Genomic DNA, 27,896 nt, shown 5'->3' on the forward strand with positions numbered 1-27,896 from the left:
TAACAAAAAAGTTCACATTTTCTCAAATATGTTAAAAAAAAGTTCACATTTTCTCAAATCCGTTTTCAAAAAGAAAAAACAAAAAAGTTCACGTGTCATTTTCTCAGATCCATGCATTTTAAAAAAGAAAGAAAGAAAAAAGCCATAACAAAAAAGTTCACATTTTCTCAGATGTATCAATTTTCTTCATTTTCTTAGATCCATGCATTTCCTCCACTCTTGAGCGCCCTCTAGTGGCCTCACACTACCTGACCTTTTGAACCACTTGACTCCTGGCCCCTCCCATTCCAAACTATTACAATTTGCATACAACCAGCAGAGAACAGCACTGGGCGCCTCCCTCCAACACTTCTCTGCTCTTTTCCCATGGTATGTCTGTTTGACCGGACTCTCCCATCCGCTGTGTCCCGCAGAGGAAAAACGTCTGGGGCGGCGCGCGTCTCCTCTCCGCTGCTCAACAACCCACAGCTTTTTTATTGGGAAAACTTTTAAAACTTCCTGCTTAGTATTGGACCTGAGCTGATCTAAAATGTCGCTTCAGACGAGTCGAAAGACGACTACCACCACGTACAGGACGTCTCAGGAACCGACCACGAGCTCCACCTTGTACCGGACCACCAAACTGGCGTCTCCGGAACCGACCACGGCCACGTACCGGACTTTGAGCGTTGGTTCACCGGAGCCTACGACCGCCACGTACCGGACAGTGAGCGTCGCGTCCGCTGAGCCCGCCGTAGCCAGTACTGTGATCTCTGCGGCCCCCGTGTCACCGCTGCCCTACGCGATGAACGGCTCCTACGATGTTCGGTACCTGGTTCCCGTGCAGCCCGCCATGCAGCAGCAGTCCTACGTGTTCATGCAGCAGCCCATGATCCAGCAGCCCATGATGCAGCAGATGGTGTCTCCTGTTTACCTGCAGAGCGTGCAGAGTGTACCGGGCCTGAGCGTCAGCAGCGAGTCGGATCTCGTGTTCCAGAGACAGATGGAGGTGAGTCCTGAGTGCGCACCCCCTAACGCCCCTGGCACAGAGACACTAAAGATCTCTCCGTATGAACAAACAACACCTCTGATATTGAACCACATTATATTTACATTGAGGTTAAAGCCATAATATCCCACTTGAATCAACAGGTATTAAACTTTTCATTATTTAGCTTAAAGAGATTCCACTTCATTACATTTGTGCCAAAGGCTAATATTGTTGCTTCAAATGCTGCATGAAATCCCTTTGAAGTAAGGTGTAGTCTTTTATGCAAGCTTCTGCCAGACAAATTATACACTCAGCAGCTCTGTTGATCCTTCATTGACACATACATGTAAAGTTGTTGTTATTGCTTTCTGAACCATTGTAGAGCGCTTTACTTGTGGGCAGGGATTCTTTGACAATTCACACAAGATGATTGTTGCATTTGTGCTAAGCATGTTGTTGTTCATACCACAATATGATCTAACAACTACATTGTGTTATATTAGACCAAATAATATCAAAAAAGTAGGATAGAGGCTTACAGACGGGATTTGAATTATTCAAGCAATCCACCGATGAAGTAACGTAAATGACAATCCAATCGTCCAACCAGGATATAGACGCTTGAATTAACAAATGAAGTAAGGTTTATTAAAGTGATATTTACCTTATTGCAAAGCTAAGCCAATGTAACATCTAAAATTATTAATTGTTTATGTCTTTTAGCCTATTTACTTTGAAGACCTATCCGCGATTATTGACCAAACCTATCAACAAATAGCTGTTCTTTTGTGGACATTTCGCCAAACAATTTTTTAAGAAAGTCATAGCAAATATTTTGTTGTTGAAGGACTTGAATGGTTCCATTTTGTCCCCCCATTTGGACTGACAGATGACACTTGACTTTGACCTTTTTTAAAGCTTTTATGTTAAGGGTCAGACACAAACATAAATACAAGCGATTTTTGCCCTGCTTTGATGTCGGTTTAGTCCTGATATAGACTGGGTTTTGTTGTGTGTTCTTTGTTTTAATATGATGTATACAAGTGTCAAAGCAGCCTGTATAATCTCTAAAACTGCAGCTCTTGTAGGGTGCTCCTGATTTGCTGTGGTCAAAAGGTGATATCTTTTTTGAACCACTTTTGAAACTGTTTGTATTGGAGCTTTGCAATTTGATACAGTGGAAAGAGGGTCATTTTCCTATTAGGTAATGCACTTTCTCATATGATGGAACAGTGCCATTGAAAGTGACATCACAAAGATCATAGTATAACCAGTTGTGCAGGTTAATTACAAAATGTGTTTATATAAAGGTTTGTGGGAAAGTGTGTTCTTTTTTATTGTTTTGTTCATGTTGTGTGATAATTGGTATTCTTTACATAATAATAATAATTTTAAAAGATCAATTAAGGAAGAACATACAAACTCGACATTGAAAGGCCTTTTAGGCTGGGAACTGAACCCAAGACCTTGTTGTGAAGTGACAAAATTCAGTTTGACTGGAATAAAGCAGGTTTCAAATGGGATTAAACTGAAATCAAAGGGAAAAAAAAAAAAAAAACTATAGCTAACTATATTACAATTCAATATCTCTTCATCCCTCTTTTAAAATGTAGGACTAGGGCTGTGCAATATCTGGACTTTTCACCGGCTTGCCTTCATGTATTGCTTTGGCTGGAAAGTTCCACTATGGCATTAAACTTGCATCTTGCATTATTAAACCGCCAGTGTTTTATTGCTCATAAACCCCTTGGAAAAAACATGTATGTGTATGTGCTCTTCAAATAGGCCATGTTACAGGTCAAATTACAGGTTACAGGCAGATGGATCCACAGTATGACATTAAACTTATCCATCTCAGTATCTAACAATTATTCCATTACCACATAAGTTAACGATAGATTAATTGGAACATTTGAAATTAATAGTTGTTTTCCTGCTAAAATAGAACATTTGTGTGCACGCTAGATTGGTTATACAGTAGTGCCACTTCAATAGACAAACATTGTAGGCATCCGCTGAACTCTCAGTCTGGACCAGGTCTTGGTCTGGACCAGGTCCTGGTCTGGTCCCGTGGTGTGAAGGGGCCTGTGGCGGTGCAGTCTCAGTTCTCACACTTAGCTCTGAGATTTCACAGACTGAGGTTCTGGTAAAACACTCAATCTGATGGACAGGGCTCTAATGTCCTCATGTATCTGCCGACCAAAACCATTTCAGACCCAAGTTAAAACAAGGTAATTAAAGTCATTAAAATGTAGATTGCTTTTGGAATATAAATTTAAAACCTACTATTCTGTTTTGCTTTTTTTTTGTCTCATGTTTCATATTATCAGAAACTACAACTAGAAGTGAACCTTTTTTACATTGCAATACAAGACACCAATAATTTGAAATACAGTATTTTCATACAAACTTCACATTCAAATTAGAGAGTAATATGCTTCAGTTACTCCCGGTCAAAGTCCTTCCTATTCATTTGACAAAGTAAACAAATGAATGAATAGGCTGCATGCAATTACAAATTACTCAGTTTGTTTTATGTTTATGAGAATTCTGCTTAGGGCACACTCAAACACAACTGAGCCTGTGAGGCAGATGAGTCCTGCCTGTACTACATGCTCCTTGCTGGTTTTGGATTAAACAACAGTGTAACTATGAGGACAAGAGACTCCCAAACTTTGACTGCAGTTTTTACACCTTTTTTCTCTTATGACCTTTGCATGCAAGCCCTGTCATGTGCGCTCATGAGTGTGCATGCCTGAAAACTGGGAACCGTTGACTTCGCAGGCCCTCATGATACTTTTGTGGACATTATTAGATGTATGATCTGGACTCAATATGAAGTCTCTTGTTAAATCATTGAAGGGAAACTGGGTGCATCCTCCACACTGTTAGATTTCCACTGCCCAGCAGGGTCACACTGACTTAGATTCATTGCTTTTATAGATGTTCTCATCCAAAACATTAAGGTTTGTTTTGGCTTTAGTTCAGAACCTTGGTTTTGCTGAGATAAGATTAGATAGTTTTTTTTTATATGAGGGTGGGTGGCTCAGTGTTTGCAGACCAATTTACAATAAAAATATGCTTCTGATTCTCAGGTTGATGGTGTTTTTTTATTTTTTTGTTAAAGTCATCAAAAAGAGCTGATTAAAAATAAATCTGTGAAGCAAGTAAAAATGAAAGGAAAAATAACTTCCAAACAATACTTATTTTTAAGCACATTTCTGATGGACTGCCAAGTATATTATCATTTGGTGAATCCAAAAATATATAGATATTATTTTTGGTAAATATTTATTGCCTGCGTTTACCTGGTCACATGTGATTATAGAAGAGCAAGACCGTAGTGTGACGCATTATTACCGTTGGTGTGACTCAGTGAAGTCACAAAATTGGCAGTTCTATTCCCACACCAACATTTGCATATTTTCGAGTGAAAGTGCTTGACCGAGAACACCAGATGTGTTTGATTTATTTATACCATAACATGAACAAAATTCTGTTGATTTTTGGTAAAAGGTAAAGGAATAAAATTACTTAAAATAATAATGATTTGCATCGTTGTCCAACCATAGGCAGGTGATATTTTGAAAAAGCACAGCCTCCTCAAATGCTCCTGACACAAAAAAATAAGTATGTTCCTTCATGCTCCAAGTGCTCCAGAAGCATTTAGTAATTTTAAATAATAACATTCTGGTTAGGATTGAGACAGAGCTGGACTTGTTTTTGGTCCAGGTGGAACTATGCACAGGGTGTGTCCTCAGGGGTGTGTCCTCGTCACACATGTCCTGAGCTCAAAGAGCCCTCGTAAAACTGTAAATCGTGATATACTACACCCAATAACACGTAGACACTAAGATTCATTTGACTTGATAATTTTTATTTTTTTTCATACAGGAAACATCTATATTCGTTAATTGCGTAACATGGGCTTGAACCTGCCCACAGCTGACTTTTTAAATAAAGCAGTCTCATGTCAGGGAATATCCCTAAGTACAAATCAAGGACTAAATCATTTTCTGAAAGATTATGCTGCTATGTTGTTTATCTGATTTTATATGTCTATAATGTGTTTACAAATTTTCTTTCATTGCTTCTTTTTCTTTTTTTTATGTATTATGTATTTATTTTGAATGATGGGAAAGGTCCCATAATCGAAATAAAACTTCTAACGCATCTAAAACATTTTGGTTTCAGTTTCTGGTAGTAACATATTATATATAAATTATAATATTTCAGTCTTCAACATCTAAGTATTTCAATAGAGAGGCTATAGAAATATTAATTTAATGTTATCTTTTAATGTCTGTTTGGACTAATTTAATTTGTTTTGTCCCTTCACAGAGTGTCAGTGGAAAGTCCTCAGTCTTCAGCCAGTCGTCAAGTCCCATTAAGAGCCCAGAGCCCAGTATGGAGGAAGAGGAAGAGGAGGAAGAGGTAAATAATAATCCGAAATCCTGTTTGGCTATATGTACAAACTTGTTGCTAAATAGGCTAACTGCACGTACTACTACTACTAATTGGCAAATTTACTTTTTTCTGAAATGCATCCAGACAGATCCAAACAAATGCATATATTTATAAATGTTGCTATACTTGGTAATTTATGGAACAATGTTGTAATTACTATTTACAGTGGAGGAATACGCAATTTGAGTAGAAGGATGTGATAATGTTAGAGCTGTTACGAAACAGGACGTCTAAATGAAGACCAAAGGGGAGATTTATAGATGCAATGAAAGTGTGTGGGGCCACAGAGTGTGTTCAGATGAAGGTAGTTGAATCTCTGTGGCATCAGAAAGAAGGAAATTGTGAGAATAATATAAACATTAGGGCAGCTGTAGTTGACTAATGAAATTCCTGGCAAACTAAAGAGATGTCCTGCCAACCAATTAGTCGACTAAAAAGGGGGCATGGCAAAAGTTCTCAAAGGTATTACATATCTGTATACATGTGGTACTGAAGAGTACACAGTGTGTATATTTATGTCTCCTCACGTGTCCTCACATTTCACAAGTTTTGACTGTGACCAAGTTTTGCCGTCTGCCCCCACTCCTCCTCCTTCTCTCTGATCTAGCAGTAGCTCCTCTACTTTCTGTAACTTGGATCATAATGACAAGAAGCAGCAGAGCAATGAAAGAGGAGAAACGTTAACAACTGTATTCTCACCATATATGAGTTAAACTTGAGACCTAATTTAGTGCACTGACATTACAGGTGTTTGCCCAAAGTGGCAGCATGCGCGTGCTTTTAGGCTTAACATATTGTACAAACTTCCAATCTTTAAATGTGGATTTCTCCATAATTATTGATCCTTGTAACACAAAATAAAAACTATAGTGATCTTGATGCCCTGCTGTATACCTGAAGTCCACCTGTTTATGTTTTCGAGATTGATCACTATGGGCAAAATATTGTGATAATTATTTTTTCCCATATTGCCCAGCCTGACCAACAATTAAACCAAAATCTTTAACTAACTCACGAACTTAACTTAACCTTATAATTAAAATACAATTATTAGTCGACTAATGTTGGTCCACTAAGACACCATCAACCAATTAATCGACTAATTACAATTGCATGCATGTTGACTAAAGGCCTCCAGCCCTAGTAATTTATTCTTTAATTATTCAAGAAAAACATACTCGTATCTTAACACAATAAATACAAATACAATCATATACCATACACTTCATATCATACTCACATCAGAGCAGATTCATCCCTGCCAACTCCACTGGCTTTTCAGCTGATGAGAGTGCAACTTGTCACAACAGGTCGATATCGTCATTCATTTGACGATGCACTTTGAAACAGAGTCCAACTGCATCGGATTACACAGAATACACTGCCAAACAAGTCTGTTTAAAGCAATGCCACTTTCTGATGCTCTAAATCTATACTATCGATATATCAGGGCTGCAAGATTAATCACAATCAAACAAAATCATCATTTCAGTGATCATCACAAAGACTGCAATTGTTACCGTAAAATAATTTCCTCTGCAAACAACAATTATCTCCGTATTATATTAAAAACCTCTTGGATTACTGTAAAATTCAAATTTCCATCTTCTCTCAAAGATTAATTGCCTGTGATCAACATAAATCTCAGTGCTTGTCAGATTGCAGTTCTATATTTTTTCCAAAATCTCTCAGCCCTACTATCTACACTTCTATCTCCTGCATAAATGTACATGATTAGCTTCGTCTGAGCAGTCAGATGTTGGCGTTCCAGTGTCATTCCCAACCTTGTACAAATGTGCAGGGTTGTGAATGGAGGATAGGAATCTATTAACCTTTTTTTAGACTTAATTCCCATTAAAGCTCAATCTGATCACTGTAATAAATCATGTGGAATTTCCATGGTTATAGACTTCACCCAGTACTTGTTGCACCAGTTTCCCTTCATTTTAGAAGCTCCCTTGGTTGTATCGTAATTTACACTCAATGGAAACTGACTGTGTTTTTAATTAGTTTTAAGTTTTCCAATGCCAAACCAGAAATCAGTTTTGTTTTTTTTTGGTAGGCTAGAACGTGCACACCCATATTGTAATAGTAGCATTGCTTAATTTGCCTTGAGGTCTGTTGTGTTTGCATCTAATTAAGTGTTTTATTGTCAAAGATTCAGGAATTGCGCGCTTATCATGCCTGTTGTTGTTTGCATTACCTTGATGGTAAACTCTGTTCTGGCCTCTGAAAGTTGTGAAAAGCACTCATAAACTCCTCTCTGTGAATATTTAGGATGCTCAGAATGGATCAGGTAAGTGAGGATCTTTGGACCACTGCAAACTGTTAAAGAAGAATTAGTTCTGTTTTTCACATTTAAGACGTGTTTTAAGTAAAATAAATAAATCTGTGCTCCATTTAATCTCCACTGTATCAAATCTTGTGTGACTTCTTAGGTGGACCTCCTCCTGAAAATACAATGATGATTTAATCCTTGTCTTTCAATTCTGTCAAAATCATGGAACTTCTCACAGGCTTAAGTCAATACAGCCACTCCCTCAGTGACTCAAATGGAGACTGAACTAAATAAACTACACTTTTCATTGTACTGTTACAATATGATCTTACAACTCTGCAGTATATTTAGACACATACAATTCCTAGCTATATTTTTGCATCAAATTGACAAAAGATGATTTATATATTGAATGTAGACATATTTTTGTGACTGTCATTGTTATTCAAATTAGGAAATATGACAAACATGACCTGTCTCAATAGCATTTTCATTGTCAACATTAACTTTCAACAAAATGCTGTGACAAATGTGGTTTGCTAAGATGGAGAATGCTTCCTTTTACTAAAATGTTTCTCTAAATGTTTGACATTTCAAAAGCCCTGTGGCCGTCAAAATAAAACCAAAAGAATTATGCACATGGGTGTGTCAACTCTCTAACGTAAGTTGTTGTTAGGGACTTGAAAAATGTGTGCGTTTTGACTGGAGGCTTTCCTTCAAGCATGTGGTTTATAGCTGTCACATTCTATACAAACTTTAGGACTGAATGTAGGCGTGACTGCGTTTCCCAGAAGGCTTTGCTACACCTGAACCTGCAGCATCAGGCTTTTGAAAAAAAATAAGGCTGTTCAAGTTTGATCTGTGAGATGACTGTTTATACTCTGCATAGACTGGAAGATGCTTAGAGTTTGAGTGCCATTGTAAAAGGTGGATTGCTTTTTCAAATGGCTTTGAAATAATTTGAAATGCTAGGAAAAACAACATTATGAACATGTTTTTGTTGTGGTTGTTGTTGTGGTGTCGGCTACCTGCTTGCCACCAGTAAAATAGGCCAGATCTGTGGAGAGACAGATATGTTTAATAATAATAATGCCTTACACTTGTATTGCACATTACAGTCTTGTCAAAGCCTCTCAAAGCTACACTATAGTGATTATTCATTCACTTCCACACTTGGTGATGGTAAGCTACTATTGTAGCCACAGCTGCCCTGGGGCAGACTGATGGAAGTGAGGCTACCAATCTGCGCCATCGGCTCCTCCGACCACCACCAAACATTTGCGCAAACACCACTTTCATACTAGGCAATGTGAGTGTCTTGTCTTGCCTAAGGACACAACGAACAGAACTTGGTCCGAGAGGGACCAACGCTCTAACCACTGAGCCACTGTCGCCACTTAGTCATATACTATGCAACAGTTTGCATAGTATGTGGGACTTAGGTCCCGCATTACTATTTGACTGACTAAAGGGAAAACTATGAGAGATTAGTACGTTGTGGGTGTTCCCTCATGAGTGTTTACCTATGCTTAAAACAATTAAAGTTTCTCTGAAGAGTAACTGAGATTTGTGTGTCACGTCTGTTCTGAGCTGTAATTACATTTGATCCTCTCACCTCACCCTTCATGTAGGCTCCTCAGAATAGGCGCCATCGGAGCAGTTACAACAAGATTAAAATGACATCTGGCCCATTGACTCAGTGTAACGGTTCCTGAAACAACAGTCTTTGGCAATGGATATTTGTTGTGCCCTTAAGCAAGACACTTCACCCACCTTGAATTGGAATAATGGGGCTCATGGTGCAGTGCACAGTAGCTGTAGCTGACCATGACCATCACCAGGTGTGGAGTGAATGAATAATATAAAGCTTTATTTAAAAAAAAAAAAAAGATGTATGAATTTTATATTCAAATTACTATTATTAAATAGGTAAGCTGAATTTACTTTTCTCTATCCTTCTGTTCCTCTGGGTAATTCACAGTATTTTTTTTTTTATAAAATAGAAAAAGAGTTGTGTCAGCTGCACAGAGGTATTCCTCCATCTCAAGATACTATATTATGTAATTCTTTCTTCTGTTTGTAGTAGTTTTCTGTCAGTGCTGAAATAACTGTACTCAACATGTCATGTAGGATTATGAATGACAGGCAAATAAACCCTTAGGATACAACAAAGTGACATTGGCCCCACACTCTTAAATGTAGCTTGTGCTAATGGATACTGTCACTGCCTCAAGGAAATGACATGGCGGGACAGGCTGGATAAAGACAGTTTAAAAGATGATGTGTTAATTTTCACCCTTCAAATTGTATTGTCCATTTGATTTTGAGTGACCTGTCAACTAATAGATCCACAGTCTTTGGTTTTGTAACATAGCGAATGAATGCAAAGCCCAATATGGGGAGGACGCTTAATAGAAATGACAAGGTGATATGATATATTTATGTTATGTTCTGTTGGTGAGTCTGTTACCTGCTTGTCTCAATTTCATTTTTTTCTTAGAATAGTTCACACACTATGGCATTAAACACATCTATTTTGCATATTTTTTTATTTTTACATTTTTTTACAAAAACACCTTGAGAAACCTTTATTCTTACTGTGCAGACTCACCTCTCCACATACCCAACCTGTAACTTGGCCTGGTGGTGTCATCTGCTTGTCTCCATGGAAAAATATCAGTATGATGCCACACTACAGTCCAGGAGAAGCAATAATGTCTCATCTGATTTACATTTCATTTTGCTGTATAATTTATGTTGCAGTAACATGCACTCTTTGTCCCGCCTTTGCCCTTTCTCAGGCCTGAGTCTCAGCCTGGTGCTAAAGACTATGTCAGACAAATATTCAGCTGAAACATGGCACCTGATTTATGAAGCGTGGTACAGTGAGAGGTGTGGCCCTCCAGAGTGTTTAACAGCCACACATGCAGCTGTTTTTCAAGTCCGACCTGTGCTGGCAATATGCTCCGTTTGTTTTGTCTCATTCAATCAGGGATTAATTGTGCAAAAGTTGGAACAAGTTAGTTGGATACGAGAACAAAAGAGCAATGTTAGCTGTACGGCAAAGAGATACTTTCTCATTCAAAGTATGTGAAGTGATGATCTTTGCATATGTTTTCAACTTTCACTTTTTGACTTAGTTGTTGGTTAAATCAACAATAATGTGAGGCAACTGCTTTTGTGATTTTTAAGTTATACAAATAATTAATTTAATAACAAATTAAACCATTATTCTGTTTCTTCCTTTGAGGTGATAAAGACACTTAACCCTGAGGAGTGAGGTGCATTGACGTGGTGTATGTAGCACTTTTTGGATACCACATAATGATGTCACCAAGTGGAACCAAGTGTTTTAACCTTTAGATAGGGAAAAAAAATATATAATCCATCAACTGGACAAAAAGTTGTAGGAATGAAGATGTATTGCTGCTTGTCCAAGCGGCTTCTTCAGTTCTGGTCAGATTACTGGTGGACACTGCCTTAAGGGGTAGGTATAAGGCTGGATGACATTATTTTTTACATGATTTTACATTGTGTTATTACAATTTTTAATATTCACCAGTCAGTACAAAGACGTAAGCAGGAATAGGGGGTAGGTGAAACCAGGAAATTTCTGCAGGATGATACAAACATGCATTAATCAAAATACTTAGAGTAACCATATGATGACTGAACTGTTATATGTGGGTCAAAGCTGAAGTCCCGATATTTTTTGTAAATAGTGTTTGAGTGCTTAACTCGTTCAGACGTTCAAACGCAGTGTCAACAGATTGTAACGCCATGCTGCAGAGTGATGCATTCCAAAATGATTAGGAAGGCTGTCTCTTATCATTTTTTAAGACAGAGCCCGCCCCCTTCATGACCCCATTTGAACTTTGGTGTAGTTGATTTGAATATTAACTCCAGCTGTTGTTTTGTGGATTGCACAGTAATTATAGACATTGGAGAAAATGAGAGGGTGATACTGAAGCAATGATGCATTGAATTTATGTTGTCCTATATTTGCAAACTTGGCTTTTTGAGCTTTTCATCATACTGTCACATTTCTTAATCAAAATCAAAATTGGATGTCAAAAATGTATGCTTAAATTGACTCATATCAGTCAATTATTGAGATTGACTGATATGAGTGAATTATGATGCCAGTCTCGCTTTGGCATTGTCTTGGATCCAGAATACATCTTTGTAAAGTATTGAAGATTAGTGTGAGTCTGTTCACTGATGAATCTCATCAGGGACATACAAAATTCATCCATATCAAAACAAGTACAATGAAAAATGCAAGGAAAAAGTTATAACAAGGGACTGAAAACAGATTTCTGCAAAATCAATCAGCAAAGGACTAAACTCTGTCAATCTGAAATGTGATTTTGTTTGTGATAGCTGACCTATGAGCTTCTTCATTTAACATACATCACTAAAATAAATGAATCTGATTGCACAAACATGTTTGGTTCTGGGCTGGCTCAAGAAGTGACTGATAATCCTCTTTATAAAAAATACAGAGATATACCATTCTGGATTTGCCAGGCTAGCTTTCATACAGTTTTCTAGCACTTTTCGCCATGTATTTTTGTCTTGTTAGTGCAGTTTTGGATCAGGTGTGTGGTAAGATCATAGATATTTGTGGCACCTTCACATTAGTCAATGAGTGGATACACAGGGTAGGTGTTAAGTTGAGACTTTCTTTATTCAACTACAGCCTTATAGAGCTAAGTTACTTTCACTGCATCATTCCTTGCTAATAATCAGCTTGAATTTTAGACTCACTCAAGCCTTAATTACTTGCACTACATGTTTAATTGGTCCAAAGTAATGTACAGTAGTAACACTTTGCCTCGTAAAGAGATTAGTCTCGTGCCACAAACTATTTACTGACACGTTTCCTGTTTACAGATCTGACATTTAATCTTGATAACCCAGTGATCACAGCAGATTAGGATAGAAGGATGGAAAAGTTAAAACGGTTAACTAATTTATCTGTGCCTTTAGTCATCCCTTGCGTCTCCTTATTTGACCCATCCCTAGACGCTAAATTCTTGACAGATGTGTCTTATAATAGAGCTGTTTGAAAACACTGGTCTGGATCTTGGACCACCGTGTGAGGGATAGTCCTGGGAACAAGGCCAAGGAAAGACAACTGAAAGCAACTGTAATCCAGCCAACTCTGTGTACTCTGACCACAGGGGAAAATCTACTGCTGCTACTGCTGGAGTGACTCAGGCATTCTTATTGTAGTAGGAAGTAATCCACTGTGCATGCTTATAAACTTGCAGTATCTGAAAATGTGTTTGTGTGACACTTAAAGTCAGACTTCATACAGGTTGCGAGCTCTCCGGATATGCCTAAGGATATGTCAAAATGTGTAGGGACGGTCCCACTTAAATTTCTTCATCTGATGCCGACATTTAACTTGCTGTTGTAGCCATTCACTGATATTTGCCATTTGACACTATCAAGACCCAAAATGTACTTTTCACTTCACAAAATTGATCAAAAATATTTTATCAAGCCCAATATTTTATCAAAAATTAAATATTGGGCGTTTATAATGAGAAAAAAATACCCTGATCTTACAAATATTAATCTTGACAATGATATCCTGTCCATTTAGTTGTATGAAAAACTTCACAAGATGTTTAGCGACGACTGTTTAACGTTGTGACATTCCTGAGAGCATCATGCAGTACAGTCATAACAGGGTGTTTGTCATGTGTGAGATATTTGAGGTGTGTGGCTTGTGGTATGAACGGTCTTTGAAAAGTAGAACTCAGCTCAGTGTCACATCGGTGGCTGTGAAAAATGTTTCGTGATGTCACCTTTTTGGCTGGGAACAAAAAGCGCTTTTCACTGCGGAACAAAGAACTGAAAGAAACACGACCCTGTGCCGAAGAAGAGGCCTCTAGTGTTACACCTGACCTACATCACTCCAGGACTAGACCGGGACTAGACCGGGACTAGACCGGGACTAGACCGGGACTAGACCGGGACTAGACCGGGACTAGACCGGGACTAGACCGGGACTAGACCGAGACTGAACCAGGACTAAACAGGGACTGAACCATGACTAAACCGTGACTAACCGTGACTAAACCGGGGCTGAACCAGGACTGAACCAGGTCTAAGGCAGCACTAAAGCAGGTTTCTATCACGTCTGAACCAGGACTAAACCAAAATACTGTTGCACACATGGAGAAATTTAAGCATTTATAAAACATGTACTCTGACCAATCATATAATAACTATTGTATGTTTTCTCCATTTAAACTCGACACAATCTCACTGCATAAGACATGTAACTTTCTCTTTCTTTGTAAAATGTCAGGCATGACCGCCCCCGGCCTCCGCCCCGCTGTAGACACACCCTCTGCAATCTGAACTGTACTTTGTGCCTAAATCCACTTCATTACAGCATTCCTGGTTACCATTAGTGTAACTGTAGAACTCTTCCCACAGCCATCCATCATCAAAAACAAGCTCAGATAGGCAAATACCCTGTGTTTGCCTGGAGTTCAATAGTGGCCAGGTGGTTATTTCTAATCCAAAAGGAAATTATACTTTTCCTTATCACAACACGCAGTACATTTCAGGGTTAGGGAGTAAAGCACATAATGCAATAGGTACGGTACTTTTCCTTTATTCATTCATCTGAAAGGCATTGCTAGCTTGTTGTTTGCCCAATCGCTGTATACGGTCATGTGAGGTGGTATTTTTAGGTTGTGGTGATATAACTTTTGTGGCTAAAGAGGACTAAAATGAACGCAAATTGGTTCAACAAATTAGGGCTGAATGATTTGGGGAAAAGATATAATTGCTATTTTTCTGTCAAGCATTGTGATTTATGTTTTAATAATAGGAATCTGGTCAAAGTTCACATTTTAAACGCCTCTGCTTTCTATATTCATTCAAATTAGGATTTTAATGTGATTGTGATTAATCTTGCAGCCCTATAACATTTGACCTTTGCTGTTTTGCTTTTTTTTTTTTTTTTTTTTACTGTTAGAGGTAATATGTTATTAATAATAAGTTTCAATGAGCCTGTGGTACCATAGTCTCTTGAAAATCTTCCTAGCTCTTATTTTCATCCACGGGGAGGGGGCATGTGTGTGGTTCAGTAACAGTGTCGTCTGTGAGTATTTGTGGGACAGGTGAGAGTGAAGGAGCCAGTTAGATAACACGCATTACGTAAGAGAGAAAAGAGGGAGAGAGATAAGGTTCAGGTGTGGCTTCAGTCGGTCCACTTTGCGCACATTCCTGTAGGTCCAACACTGGGAGGGGCTCTGTCTCTATGGCAACATGTAGGTTTGATGTTCAGTGTTTCCCACAGATTCAGCAAAAATACTGTCTTGGATCATTATGATTAAGATTATTATTATTATTAATTTAATTTTAATTTTAATTTAATGTTTTTTTATTTTATTTTACTTTATTCAAAAATTGCAAAAATAAATAAAATAAACATTTTACTATTTGGGTAATTGTTACTAATCACATTTTCAATCCAATTTCATTTTTTTTAATTTTTATTCAATATTCCTTTCTTGAACATAAACAATAGAGGCTCTTAACCATTGCCATTTAAAACACACAAAACAAAGTATGAACTCTACTCCAAACCACATGCTATGATGGGTTTTTAACAGGATATAAGAACTAATTTTAAAAACACTATCGGCCACCTGGTATCACTTAGAGTTACGTAACATGCAAGAGCTTTTAAGGCACTAAGGAGCTCAATGTTCCTTTATAATTATGAACACAATCATTTGTCATTATAGTGTTGATGTAGACTATGACAGAAATGCGGTACATGTGACATTTAGCTCTGATGCAAATGAACCAATCAGAATGTATTCCACTGAATATTCCAAACCGCAACAGGATTTTTGTTTTCTCTACAAAATAAAAAAATATATATATACGGGTATATGTAAGATTACAGTTGACCAAATCACTCCAGAGCAATAGCCAGGGGTGGGAAATACTTGCATTAAAAAAAGAAAAATCAAATAATATTGTACGCCAAAAGTATATATTTCAGTGGACAGTACAAAGTTACATTTCTGCATGACATTTACAGGCTAAATAAATACTAAAAACAAACTGGAGTATATTGTTTTTGTCTGTTTTGCCCATAACAGCAGTAAGGTACTTTTTGGTCATCATGCCAGAAAAAGTAAAAATCAGGTACAGCACATTTCATCTATCTTAAAAATGTGAAACACAGAACTAGTTAATTTTAAAAGTTTGCTGTGTGGTCTTTAGTTATTCCTCACTCACATTATGCATTCCAAACATCCTAATCATTTACTATCATGAATTTATAAACTGCTTTTCTCAACTTTCAGAGGCCAGAGCAAGAGGTCACGGTACTGCTAACAACTAGAATGCTAACCATGATTGTCAGAACAATACAATGTTTAATAATCACATACAGACTGTACACGGTGGACCTATTTTGACCTCAAGAGCTGCTTGTACAATATATCTGCATTGGAGCGAGACAAATTTTGCTCAAATTCAAAATGAAACCTTTGTAGTAAACTGAAATTGTTCCTTTCCTTGTGTCTTGCAGGAGGAGGATGAGTCCGTGGAGGTTGAGGAGGTTGAGATTGTGAACGTCATTCAGAACAAGCCTCCTCCGATCATAGAGAAGTTCTCACGGACAGATGTAAAGACCACCCTGACGGAGGTGCCACAGCACACCAAACTGGACACAAGATACTTCGGAGAGTTGCTCGCCGAAGTCTACCGTAAAAACTGTGACATCCACTCCTGCATCTCCGAGCATGTGTCCAAGATTAAGGGACAGTGAGTATAGTTATGAGACTTATTTAATGCGATGAAATAGTACTACTGCTATATTAAAAGCTGCTTTGCATCTATTTTATTGCAGTAACATGCTACTAGAGGGAATTATATTTACTAAATCATTGTCCTTTGGTCCATTTTTGTTTTAAATCTTAACCCTCTGGAATATGGGAATCTGTATCTGCATCGGTCATGAAATATCCAAACTATCCATTGATCTCTAGTTAAATCGTCACATTTTTCTATAGCGTTGTCACCAGAATATGATTTTCAAAGCTATTTTTTTATTAAGGAATGCAATTACAAGAAGGAAACACGGGACAAGCTTGGGCCCATCCTGAACATCACAAAGATTTAGTCAGTTTAGACTTGGCTTGGTCGTTGTAGCTAATTGCCAAACTTAAAGTTACGGTCTGCTGATCAAACCTGTTTGCCGTACTTGGAAAAATGCATTGTGGGTAATTGCTTTGATGCTTCACTTATGCATTGATTAGTTAATAGTAGTATCGTGGTATGACATTGTTCATCCATCCACAGAACTGGTGGAGTTGCGTGCAGATAGATATGTTACCATAGAGAAGTCACCACGTTACCATACTGTGGAATATTTCATGTAGAGTATACTGCACAAAATGTCCTAGATCCGGTCCTGATATGTAACTTTTCTGGTGGAGAGTCCGCACACCCCACCAGTCTTTATTAAGCTGTTATTGCTTTGCCTGGAATGTTCATCATCATCGCATTAAACGTTTCTATCTCCATGGAGACAAGCAGGGCATTTTACAGGTCAGATATGTGGAGCCACCTAAGCCAGCTAACTGTAGAACATATGTTTATAAGTATTTTTTAACAATACAAATGTAAAGTGGTTTAATGCCAAACTGGCCGACCTTCCACCAGAAAAGTTCCAAAGTATATCTTTAATGTGCTTTCATTTTATACCTCTTGGATCATTAAGTTCTAATTCCAACGCTGTGCTTGCTAGACATCTTTATGTGTCATTATTATGGGCAGCCCGGGGAGCACATACACCTTTTTATTCATGCGTTCTGAGACGATTCCTAGACGGTTGCTGTAGGATACCTCAATAGAAAAGCTTTGATTTGCAGCGTGTTCGAACAGGCTTAAGGCAGGCCTTTAGTTTCGGTGTTACCAACGCCCTTATAATGCAAACTGAAACATTTACCACCATCGGATACAGGATTTTAAGAACAAATTAGTTCACCAGTTGCTACAGCTGTTTTGATACATTTTAAAAGAAACACATTTTATAGTCATCTTTACTGTGGGAACATTTATTATTGGTGGGCATTTTATGAAATATCAGTTTTGACTTGCATGACACCCAAAAACCCCTACCAGCATATACACAGCTATGAATGTCCTGATGGGACACTGTTTTCACCAAATGGTAAATGGAGTTTTTGTTTTTGTTTTTTCTTACCAGGAAAATGGACAGCTTTGAGTACAAGGTAAAGCAAACAGCATTTCACTGTTACCAATGTTTTTTTTTTTAACAATACTGCCACAGAATAATACATTGAATGATACATTAGAAAATATTGCTTGTTTACAATAGGCAATTAATCTGTCTTAATGTAAGAAAATGTCAATCCATTGAATAGATGTGCTAATCAATTGGGATTGCCGTATTGTATAATATTTAAGTATTTGTTGATATTTATTAACTAATTTAATACAACTGTTTATCATTTGCATGTATTTATTGTATATGATTTATACTGTGGTATACAGGTGGATCGTGACGAGGTGGAGGCTCTCATCCCTAAAGGAGCAACTGAACTGACTAAACAACAAATGCGTTACTTACTCCAGGTCAGACCAAACACACTGCTCTGGTGGTATGTTACAGCAGTGAGGGTACTTAAATATAATTGTATGTGTTTATACTTTCTTGGTCACAGAGCTGTTTCGTAAAAAGTAAAATTCAATACATCAAGTTGAACATGGGCTGGGCAATATTTTATACATTTTCTTATGGTTTTAAACAATGGGCTTCATGAAGACAAAATGAATAAACCTCAGATTAAGTAACAAATTAGTGCTTTCTACTCCTGTACTGGACTGGCTAAAGACATTTCAAATAAAAAGCAAGATGATCATTAACGGTTGAAACTACTACATCACAATTCAATTAAAATTAAGTTCATTGCACATCCCAAGTTTGGACATAACATCTGAGGAGCTAGAATTTATACTGCTCTATTATTCTAAAGTGTATTCATTAAACATTGCACAGATTCAGGTATTTCCTGAGTGTAGTCTATGAAAATAGGAAAAAAAAAGTTATAGCTGGTGTGTTTTGCCCTTAGACTCGTCTGACAGCAGATAAGAGCATGCGCCTGCTGCTGTCCACCTTCAGCAGTTTGAGAGAGGAGCTGCTGCACATGTCCGAGGACCTCCGGGTGAGAACTGAATTACACATAAAACAAAATTATTATGAATACTATAATGTTGCAATTGATCAATGCCTTTAAATTGTTGATGATTTAGCTAATACTTTGCTCCTGTCAGAACATGTTAGATGCCCTTTAAAATACTAAGATAAACATCTGTGAAGATATAATTTGGGGAGTTTAATAGTCATCTCCTGATTCAAATGTGAAAAGTGAACTGAATCTTAACCCATAAGAACCCAGACCCATTTTTCCTTAAAGGAAAATTATGTGGGATATACCACATAGGAAACATTTCTGCAAAGTGTTTGTTACACTGGTGTCACCGTGGGTTCTTATGGGTTGAGAACATGTTGCCAGTCTTAGTAGTGTTTTTTAGAGTAAATTGTAGTTATTTTCCAAAATCCTTTAACTCTACTTGGAGCCATTAGCCTTAACTACTTTGGTTGGGAATGCTCATCTGTCCTGAAAATTTTTCCCCTTGTTGATAAATTAAATGAGAAAAGTGAGGCAGCTCCAAAATCATATCTACTTTATTTTTACAATTTGGACCACTGCACAACCTGATAATAGTGCAACGATTGTGCTGTATGAACAAGTAGCTACAACTCTCTGTATTGGCATTTTCCCATACAGCAGGGTAGCTCTTCCCACAGATTTTAATTGGTTTTCTTTTTTTGCCTCTCTGAAGTCCCAGGCTCCTGGCCAAAATAATATCACTGGTAAAAAGACGGGGGTAAAGTCAGGTCTCTGTTTGACATATATGCATTAATTACTGTGTTTTAGCTTGATATGTCAATTTACCATAATGTGACTTTCTCACATACCTAGAGTTGTGTGTGTTTTAGTAAAGGGCCAGTATTTTGTACGATGACTGAAGAAAATGTTTCAAAATGAATTGATAGCCCTGCCCACTTCCTTCACCTTTATGTTGAATCATGATCATGATGAGACACAACTGTCTGGAAAGGAAAGTCAATAGTTTCCCTCTGGTTCTCATCTAGTCTCTTGGTCTCAGTCAAAATGCTTTATAAAATGTATAGGCATTTGGCAATAATAATCAGTAGATAAATTAAATCGATGTTGCAATTTGAATGGATGTAATTAGCAAATCAAAGGCTGTTATTTGTGAATTATAATTTCCTCCACAAACAACAAAATCTTCTTAGTCTTAAAAACTGCTAACCCTGTAGTTTAGAACTGTACAAACATGTTTGTCAGTTCATATTTCATTTTTTTTTATCAATTCTTCTGGACGCATTTCAAATGTTCATGAACTTTGAATAGAATCCTCTGATTAAACATAAATCGCAAATCTAATTGCAGTGCTTGTCAGAACATTTTCGATGGGATATTTTTCCCCATATCGTTCAGCCCTGATATATCAGTCTCATTTTTTGAGAAATAGCTGTTATTACTTGCACTGTATGGAGTAATTGCTTCCTGACATTATTAGCTCTTTAAATTTTGTTCTTCTAATCTTTAACCCTGTTTGCTGACAATGGCAATAAAACTTATTCTGATTGTTGTGTTTGTGTTGTCAGCGTTTGGAGGCAGAGAAGGAGACTCTGGAGCGAGACCTGGCGTTCAAAGCTGACCAGGCCAAACAGTATGACACACTTCTGGAGAATGTCCGTGAGAACAACAGACAGCTGCAGGTACACAGCGCTGACATTAACAGATTCATCACACGTTTGCTCACCTCTCTTTACTCGACTAAATGAAGACTCGAAAAAGACGCCTCAATTTTCACTCCTCCTGTGACTTAATGAACATGCCAAACTAATTACTCTGGGGGGATGGCCAGCTGTCAGAATGTATTGTGATATTTGCTTTGATTTGCCCACAGTGCTCTCTGAAGGATGTCACAGCCTCACAGCGTTCTTTGGAGTCTCAGCTCATGAGCAGCAAAAACAACGACTCAAGTCGAGAGTTTAAGGTGAAGGAGCTGGAGGGGCGTCTCCGTGCACTGGAGAAGGAGAACGACATGCTCCGGACAAAGGTAACACTGGGGCCAAAAACATGAACTGCAAATGATGTGGAGAATGTGCAACACATCTTTTGTAAGGAATAGGAAATTATTAATGATACATTTTTGTGCAAAATCCAAACTCTAATACCAGACAAGAAAATATAATTTGTAAATGCATTAATGCCTTGTATGTGACTTTAAAGAAATTAGTATTTTTATAAATGTTTAAATGTTTCACTTTTACACCTAAAGTGCCTCATCCACACTGAATAACAAACACAAGTTTTTTTTGTGTGTTGTTTTTCTTCCCTGTCTCTCCTAGATGGCGGGGCAGGCGAACAGCAGCACTATGCAAATAAAGACAGAGGAACTTTCCCGTCAGTACCACGAGGACCTGAACTCCATGAGAGAAGAGAAGGACCGTGAGATCGAGAAACTCAAGGTAAATACAACTAGTACAAGTAGAAATATGTGATTTAATGAAAGAGCAATATCAACAATCCGTCAGTGTTATCAGGTGGCAGATGTTAGCACTTCAGCCTCACAGCAAGAATATCCTGAGTGGGTCCTTCTGTGTGGAGTTTGCATGTTCTCCCCGTGCCTCCATAGGTTTCCTCCGAGTGCTCCACATTCTCCTACTACTAAAAAGGATATTTTGTTGAAAAAAATTCCATCCAGCAATAAAAAGTTCTGCTTTGGAAATTTGGGAATGAATAAAAGTTTAATAGATTGGTTGATTGTTTTGCTGCCTTTAGTCCCAGATGGCACGTATGCAGACCCGAGTGAGCACCACCACCACCACACAGAGCTCATCGTCAGAGAGGAGCCTGCAGCTGAAGATCTCCGAGCTGCTCGCCATGTTGGAACAAAGGCAGACCACCATCACAAAGCAGGAGGCGGTACGATCACTCTGTGCTTTACAAGTCTACAATCCTCATGCTCATAGTCCTACTGTGATAACACATGTAACTGTGAGAAAGTGCTGCAGAAAATATTGCAATAAATGAAGGCAATGAAAAACACTTCACTCCACTAACATTGCCCAAAGTAGGATCATCTCAATCTAACCTTTTTCTAAAGAAATCGTATTTTGAACAAATAATCATCTGCAAAAATAGTTGGCGCTACAAGCTAGTTATTATCCGTAATGAGTCATCTGTATGTTAATTATTTTACCCTCTTGTGTTTAACTTGGCCTGGCGTTACCGGATTGTCTCCATGAAGATATATCAATTTAAGGCTATAGTCCGCAACATGCTAGACAAACCAAAGCATCTCAGACCCTCCACCTCCAAAAGTTACAGTTTATCTTAAACGTAGTACAAAAAAAAAAAAAAAAAATCTTTTACAGTGTATAATAAATCAACACAAACGTAATTATATATATTAAAAGGCTTTTCTTATTTAGAATCATTAAGTGGCTGAGTTATTGTTGGCTGTGCGCTGCATAGATAATCTTATTGTAATTACTTAAATTTATGAGTTTGGTTTTAGTTCTAACCAATAGATGTAGCAGAAGCCTTTCATCTCAATGTATGTGTTTGTATTGTTCCAAGCCACTCCTTTGTACACCTGCTCCTTATCTCCAGCAATCTGCCTCACCTACCTACAATTATAATTAAATCTATGTTAACTGTCTACTGGAAATTGTGTTTGTTTCTCCACCAATACTTGAAATAGTTAAATTTTGGTCATTTTTGTGGTCGGATAGTTTTTTTTTAAGCTGTAAAGATATACCTAAAAGTTTGGTAGGAAAATGTTTGTGTCTTAATTAGACTCTGTGGTGTGCTAGACTTTCTGGTTTCGCAGCATTCTTTGTTTTCTAACCTGAGGTATGTTTCTACTGACATTTGAAATCACGTGACTGAAATCTGACACACAAAATGCATTTGAATTCAAGATGTTAACAGATAAAACCTCACTGTTGATATTATCACTACAATACTCACTTTTTACCAATCTTATCTATCCTATTTAGTTAACAATAACAACAAGATGACAATTTGTAGCTTCTTATCTGATCTTTAAGTGTTTGGATTGGTTCGCATATGAATGAAAGAGCAACATGGACTTAACATGTGAAAGATAAGAATTGAAAGTTGTGACTGTACATTAAGGAATCAATTTCTCCTGTAATAACCATGTATAGGAACTAAACCAAGACACTAATCCTCCAACTAATAATTGCCATAATTATTTATACTCTTACGGCATAATCCAGTTTTAGCAACTGGTAATTATCAGTTGCTGCATCGTCTCAGTTGGCACAGCATTTGCTCACTAACCCAAAGGTTGTCGGTGCAAATTCTTACTATGCCTATTTACTGATTTATCCATTCATCTATGTATTCCTTAATAATGCATAGTTCCTTAACAGTGACACACAAACATCTGCCTTTCTAAACACATCTTTAAATGTTTAAATATGTATTAATTTTAGCTTTACTCATCAAAAACCTCATAGAGACGGAATTTGATGGGAATTAGTGATGCAAATAAATAAACGTAGCATTTCTGTATATGTGAGTTAGTCTTGTCAGTATACTTAAACCCCTTGTTACCTTCAGTGTTTGTGTATTCTGTTGAATGTGTGAGTGTATGCTGGTGTGAATGGATAAATGGCTTCTTGATGTAGAATTCCACACTTTATAAATGCTACTTCTACTACGACCTCGAACTGTTACTAGCAGTACTTCTTCTACTTCTAAATTGAGGACAGATGCATTGACACTTGACTAACTATGTGGGATATACTTATATATCTTTTACTATTGAATATTATTGGATGTCTGTAAATTATATTACATTTATCTTATTCAATCTGTTGTTTTTCAGGAAATCAAGAGGTTGCTACAGGAAAGAAACAATATGTCCGAGAACGTCACTAGGACCACAATTACCAATAGGTACAGTCTACTATGTCATGCTTTTGTCAGAATAACAATATACTTAATAAGAAGGGGCTACAAAATGTATTCTTAAATAAATAAAAAAAAATCCTTTCATTATTAATTGTCATGAAAATAAACAATACTTTTGTTATCAAAAGATTTATAAATGAAAATATACTAGTTGATCCATAGTTTGAGAACCAAAATGGTAAGTCTAAATACAGAATAATTAAACAATTATAATAATAAACTTTCTTCCACTTTTTTACAGATACAAAAATCAGTATCCCATCCTGGGTCTGGTATATGATAACTATAATGTGACCTCCCCGGTGAAACAGGACAAAACCGTTGTCATCGAGCGTACACAGCGAAGCGAAATTTTCAAACGGGTACAGTACACAGAACACGACACTTAACTAGTCATGATTAGTTGATTGATTGTTGCAGCTCTACTTGATTTACTTTGTTCCTTAAGCACATGATTCTAGTTGGGTATAAAAAAAATAATCATAGTTATATTTTGATGACCTTAATTGTCATCTGTACAGAGTCTTGAATAATACACTTCATAAATATTCTCTATCTTGAAACCTTCACTCACCATATTTAAATCTTTATTTGGATGACAATGTAAAAAAAATGTGTACAATAGAAGTGATGAGTCAACTAGTCAAAACTAGTCAAACGATTAACTATATATATATATCTATCTATCTATCTATCTATATATATATCTATATATATATCTATATATATATCTATATATATATCTATATATATATCTATATATATATCTATATATATATCTATATATATATCTATATATATATCTATATATATATCTATATATATATCTATATATATATCTATATATAATATAAATAATATATTAGCTGTAGCACTAAAATCGGGCCTTGTTGTCTTTATTTTGAAATGGGAAATCATTACAATTCCCTAAAGAAAATGCTTCTCTTTGACAGGAATGATTGAACGACCGTGGATCCTGACCAGCGCATGACCCATTGCATGCCCTTCCACTAAAATCCCTTTTACTCAATGTACCCGGAGTACCTGGTGTACCCAGAGTACCCTGCTCTGTGCTCAGGCCAATGGTGGTGGTGTGGTTCAAATTGTGGCTCAAATCAAGGTGTGTTTTTGGGAGTGGCTTTGTGAAGGGGTCTAGTCAAATCCTTATAAAACTGTGCTGCAAATTTAATAAGCAAATCTATGGAGCTTGTTTTCCACTGCATGACATAAAAAGCATTTACTAAAAAAGTTTTCATAGCATATGTTATTTTGTAAAAAAAAAAATAAAATAAATAATAATAATATTTTTTATAATATTGTTCCCTCATCAAAAACCAGCTTGAAGGGGTTTTAGATGTCCTCCATGTATGTGTGAGTATATTAGCGATATCTCTGTGGCCCTATTCCTTATTTTAAATGTAAGATTCTGTCCACTGCTCAGCCCATAAACCTTCATCCTCCCTCCAGTGACAAACCTGAAGCTGTGTGCAGTAGTTTCATTAGTGGGATGCGCGCTGATTGTGTTGATAGAGCTCTAAAGGGGGAGTGACTTAACACAGGGAGGAAAAGGGAGGGAGGACTCAAAAACGAAAGTGAAATATATATAACATGTTACGTTGTTTTCGGCAATTATAAAACAGTAAAAGGTAACATGGTGATCTAAATATGTTACATGTTAGCAGTTAATGCCCCATAGAAGTAAAATCTTGACAGCTGAGTGTAGGAACAGATTATTTAGCAACATTGCCATCTTCTGGTAAATTCTGGATGTGCTATATGTGTTATATATGAGGCTTAGTGTATTGCCAAATTATTCAGGTTGAATACAGCTGAAGCTTTCACTGCTCTGATTTACAATTGTATTTAAAAAGTACTAGTCAAAAGATAATTTATAATATATGACATAATAATATATTAATTTAAAAAAAAATTGCCCGAAAAGCACATTGCATACAGTGGAAAAAAATCTGTTTATTTAAATGACTGCAGCACTTCTACAAATTCATATCTTTCTTTTAAACATTTACAAATTTTAATAAAACATTAAAAATAAATGAAAAAAAAATATGTATGTTTGTTTTATTTAATTGTTGCTTGTAGCACAACAGTGAATACACCGCAACCTTGACCTAGACATGAGGGAAATGTCTAAATGCATGTAAATAGAAACGTATATATGCCGTGTTTTATATATGTAGAGATAAGGATTTCTTTGAATGTATTGGAGGTGCCCACTGTAAAGATTTTTTAAATGGGAGTGGTTTACTTTTAGTTTCATGTTTGTCTGTTTTGTTTAGGTGCTTGGGTCATTAAATCTAAGCACTAGTTGTGTTTCCATTTCCTTTTCTATATTTTCTGTAAATGTTGATGTTATAAATCCACTTCAGGGCCCAGTGGAACTCAAGACTTATACAAAAAAAGTCAATGTTTTCTGCTATTACAATGTATATTTTGTAGTGAGAAGCCTAATCTTAAAGCAATGACAAATGTTTTCATTATAAAATACCATAATTAAAGCTGCTGTATCAGATTTTTTTTACTGAAAACTGAATTTTAAACAGTTTGCATTGTTCCAAGTTACTCCTCATTTGCCTTGTGCATCCCGAACATCCTAATTAATTTATAAACACTTTTCACAACTTAAAGAAACCATAGCAGAGTTTTTGTGTTAAAACTAATAACAATTAGTATGCTACTGTGCAATTCCTGATTATCGTGCTATGAAACCATTTTATTAGATGCAGACAGAACACAGCAGCTTTGTCAGGTAGAAAGATATATGTTGTTTTTGTTTTGTTTATATTTTTGCCTGTTTGTTTTGTTGTGCATAATTTCTTTACATATCTGGAAACATGACTAGTAAAGTGGTCTGGGGAAGTGGTGGTTTATGGGATGGGACTGAAGCATGTTGTTTTGTTGGTGACAGATGTTTTAGGAATGCTAATGCAGGGCTTATCATCTCATGTTAACATAGAACATTTTTGTTGCAGTAACATGAATGTCCACCAGAGAAGGCTATGTACTCACTTATTATCATACAGTGGCATCATGGGTGATTTGATTGGTAGAAAAGCTAAAATTATAAGTTGTATTTAGGCTTTGATGAACCTAGTGGACAGCATCAAACCTCAATCATGTTGAGTGTGTTTACTTTTGTAGCGAGCTAAGCTAATGATAAATCACCTGTTGTTATTTTTCACTGGATTTTTGTTCTGTTTGTGGGTAAATTTTGGCTGGATTTTAACATGTATGCTCTTAGTTGATAGATGTTTTAATATATTTTACAAACATTTGTGAGCTTAGCTTTAGGCTACAGAAATATGTTTGATCTTTGGTAAGTTGTTATTAAAATTATTTGTATATCTATCATGTCTGTTTGTTTGTTTGTTGTTTTTTTTTGTGTTTTTTTTTTTGTAGGAAGTAAACTTAATAAGATAAATGCATGCCTATTTTCATCAAGATACACTTCACTGCCCATCAAACAGATTGAAATGCTCCAGAACCCAGGTTTCACATGGCATCTTGGGAGATTATCGAACTGTAACACTAAAACTTGGGAGAACTCGACACAAAAAGGCCCGACTTGGTCCAGGAATGAAAACTGGCTCTACTGTACTTTACCAACATGCTACTAATTATTTCACATTTGTCTCTAGTACAATACCATCCTCTAATTTAATTTTATAAACACAACAATTTCCAAACTCAGGGGTTCAAATGAAAATAAAAGATTATCCATCCACCTCCACCTGACTTGAGCTCTTGAGGGGAAAAAAAAAAATCAAACCCACAAAACCAAATAACAGAGTAGTGCTATTTCTCTATCATTAATAAAAAATAATTTCAAAATATAATTAAATACAGCAATTGATAACAAAAAAATCAAAGGTGTGGGATTAAGTTAGGGTCTAATTAGCGACTCCCCTATTAACGATTAGGTCTAAACTAGTAGAGTTTTGTATTTAAATTAAACTAATATAATGAAACAAGACAACTGTGTCAGCACTAGTTATCCAGCAGATGGCGTCGCTCAGCCCTGCCCTTTGTCATGTGCTGTGTA

The 27,896-nt window shown here is 36.7% G+C and overlaps 1 protein-coding gene across 1 annotated transcript; it reads left to right on the forward strand.

Moving 5' to 3' along the window:
- Positions 1-325: 325 nt before the first annotated feature.
- Positions 326-27,202, forward strand: pof1b (POF1B actin binding protein). Its single transcript, XM_055226939.1, has 13 exons — positions 326-988; positions 5,312-5,404; positions 16,291-16,526; positions 17,974-17,998; positions 18,282-18,362; positions 18,860-18,952; positions 20,488-20,601; positions 20,793-20,945; positions 21,238-21,357; positions 21,671-21,814; positions 23,751-23,821; positions 24,078-24,198; positions 24,790-27,202. Exons 1-13 carry the CDS (start codon positions 530-532, stop codon positions 24,793-24,795), a joined length of 1,716 nt encoding a protein of 571 aa, XP_055082914.1. The 5' UTR covers positions 326-529; the 3' UTR covers positions 24,796-27,202.
- Positions 27,203-27,896: the final 694 nt, after the last annotated feature.

This window comes from Periophthalmus magnuspinnatus, chromosome 14, assembly GCF_009829125.3.
Source record: "Periophthalmus magnuspinnatus isolate fPerMag1 chromosome 14, fPerMag1.2.pri, whole genome shotgun sequence".
NCBI lineage: Eukaryota > Metazoa > Chordata > Actinopteri > Gobiiformes > Gobiidae > Periophthalmus > Periophthalmus magnuspinnatus.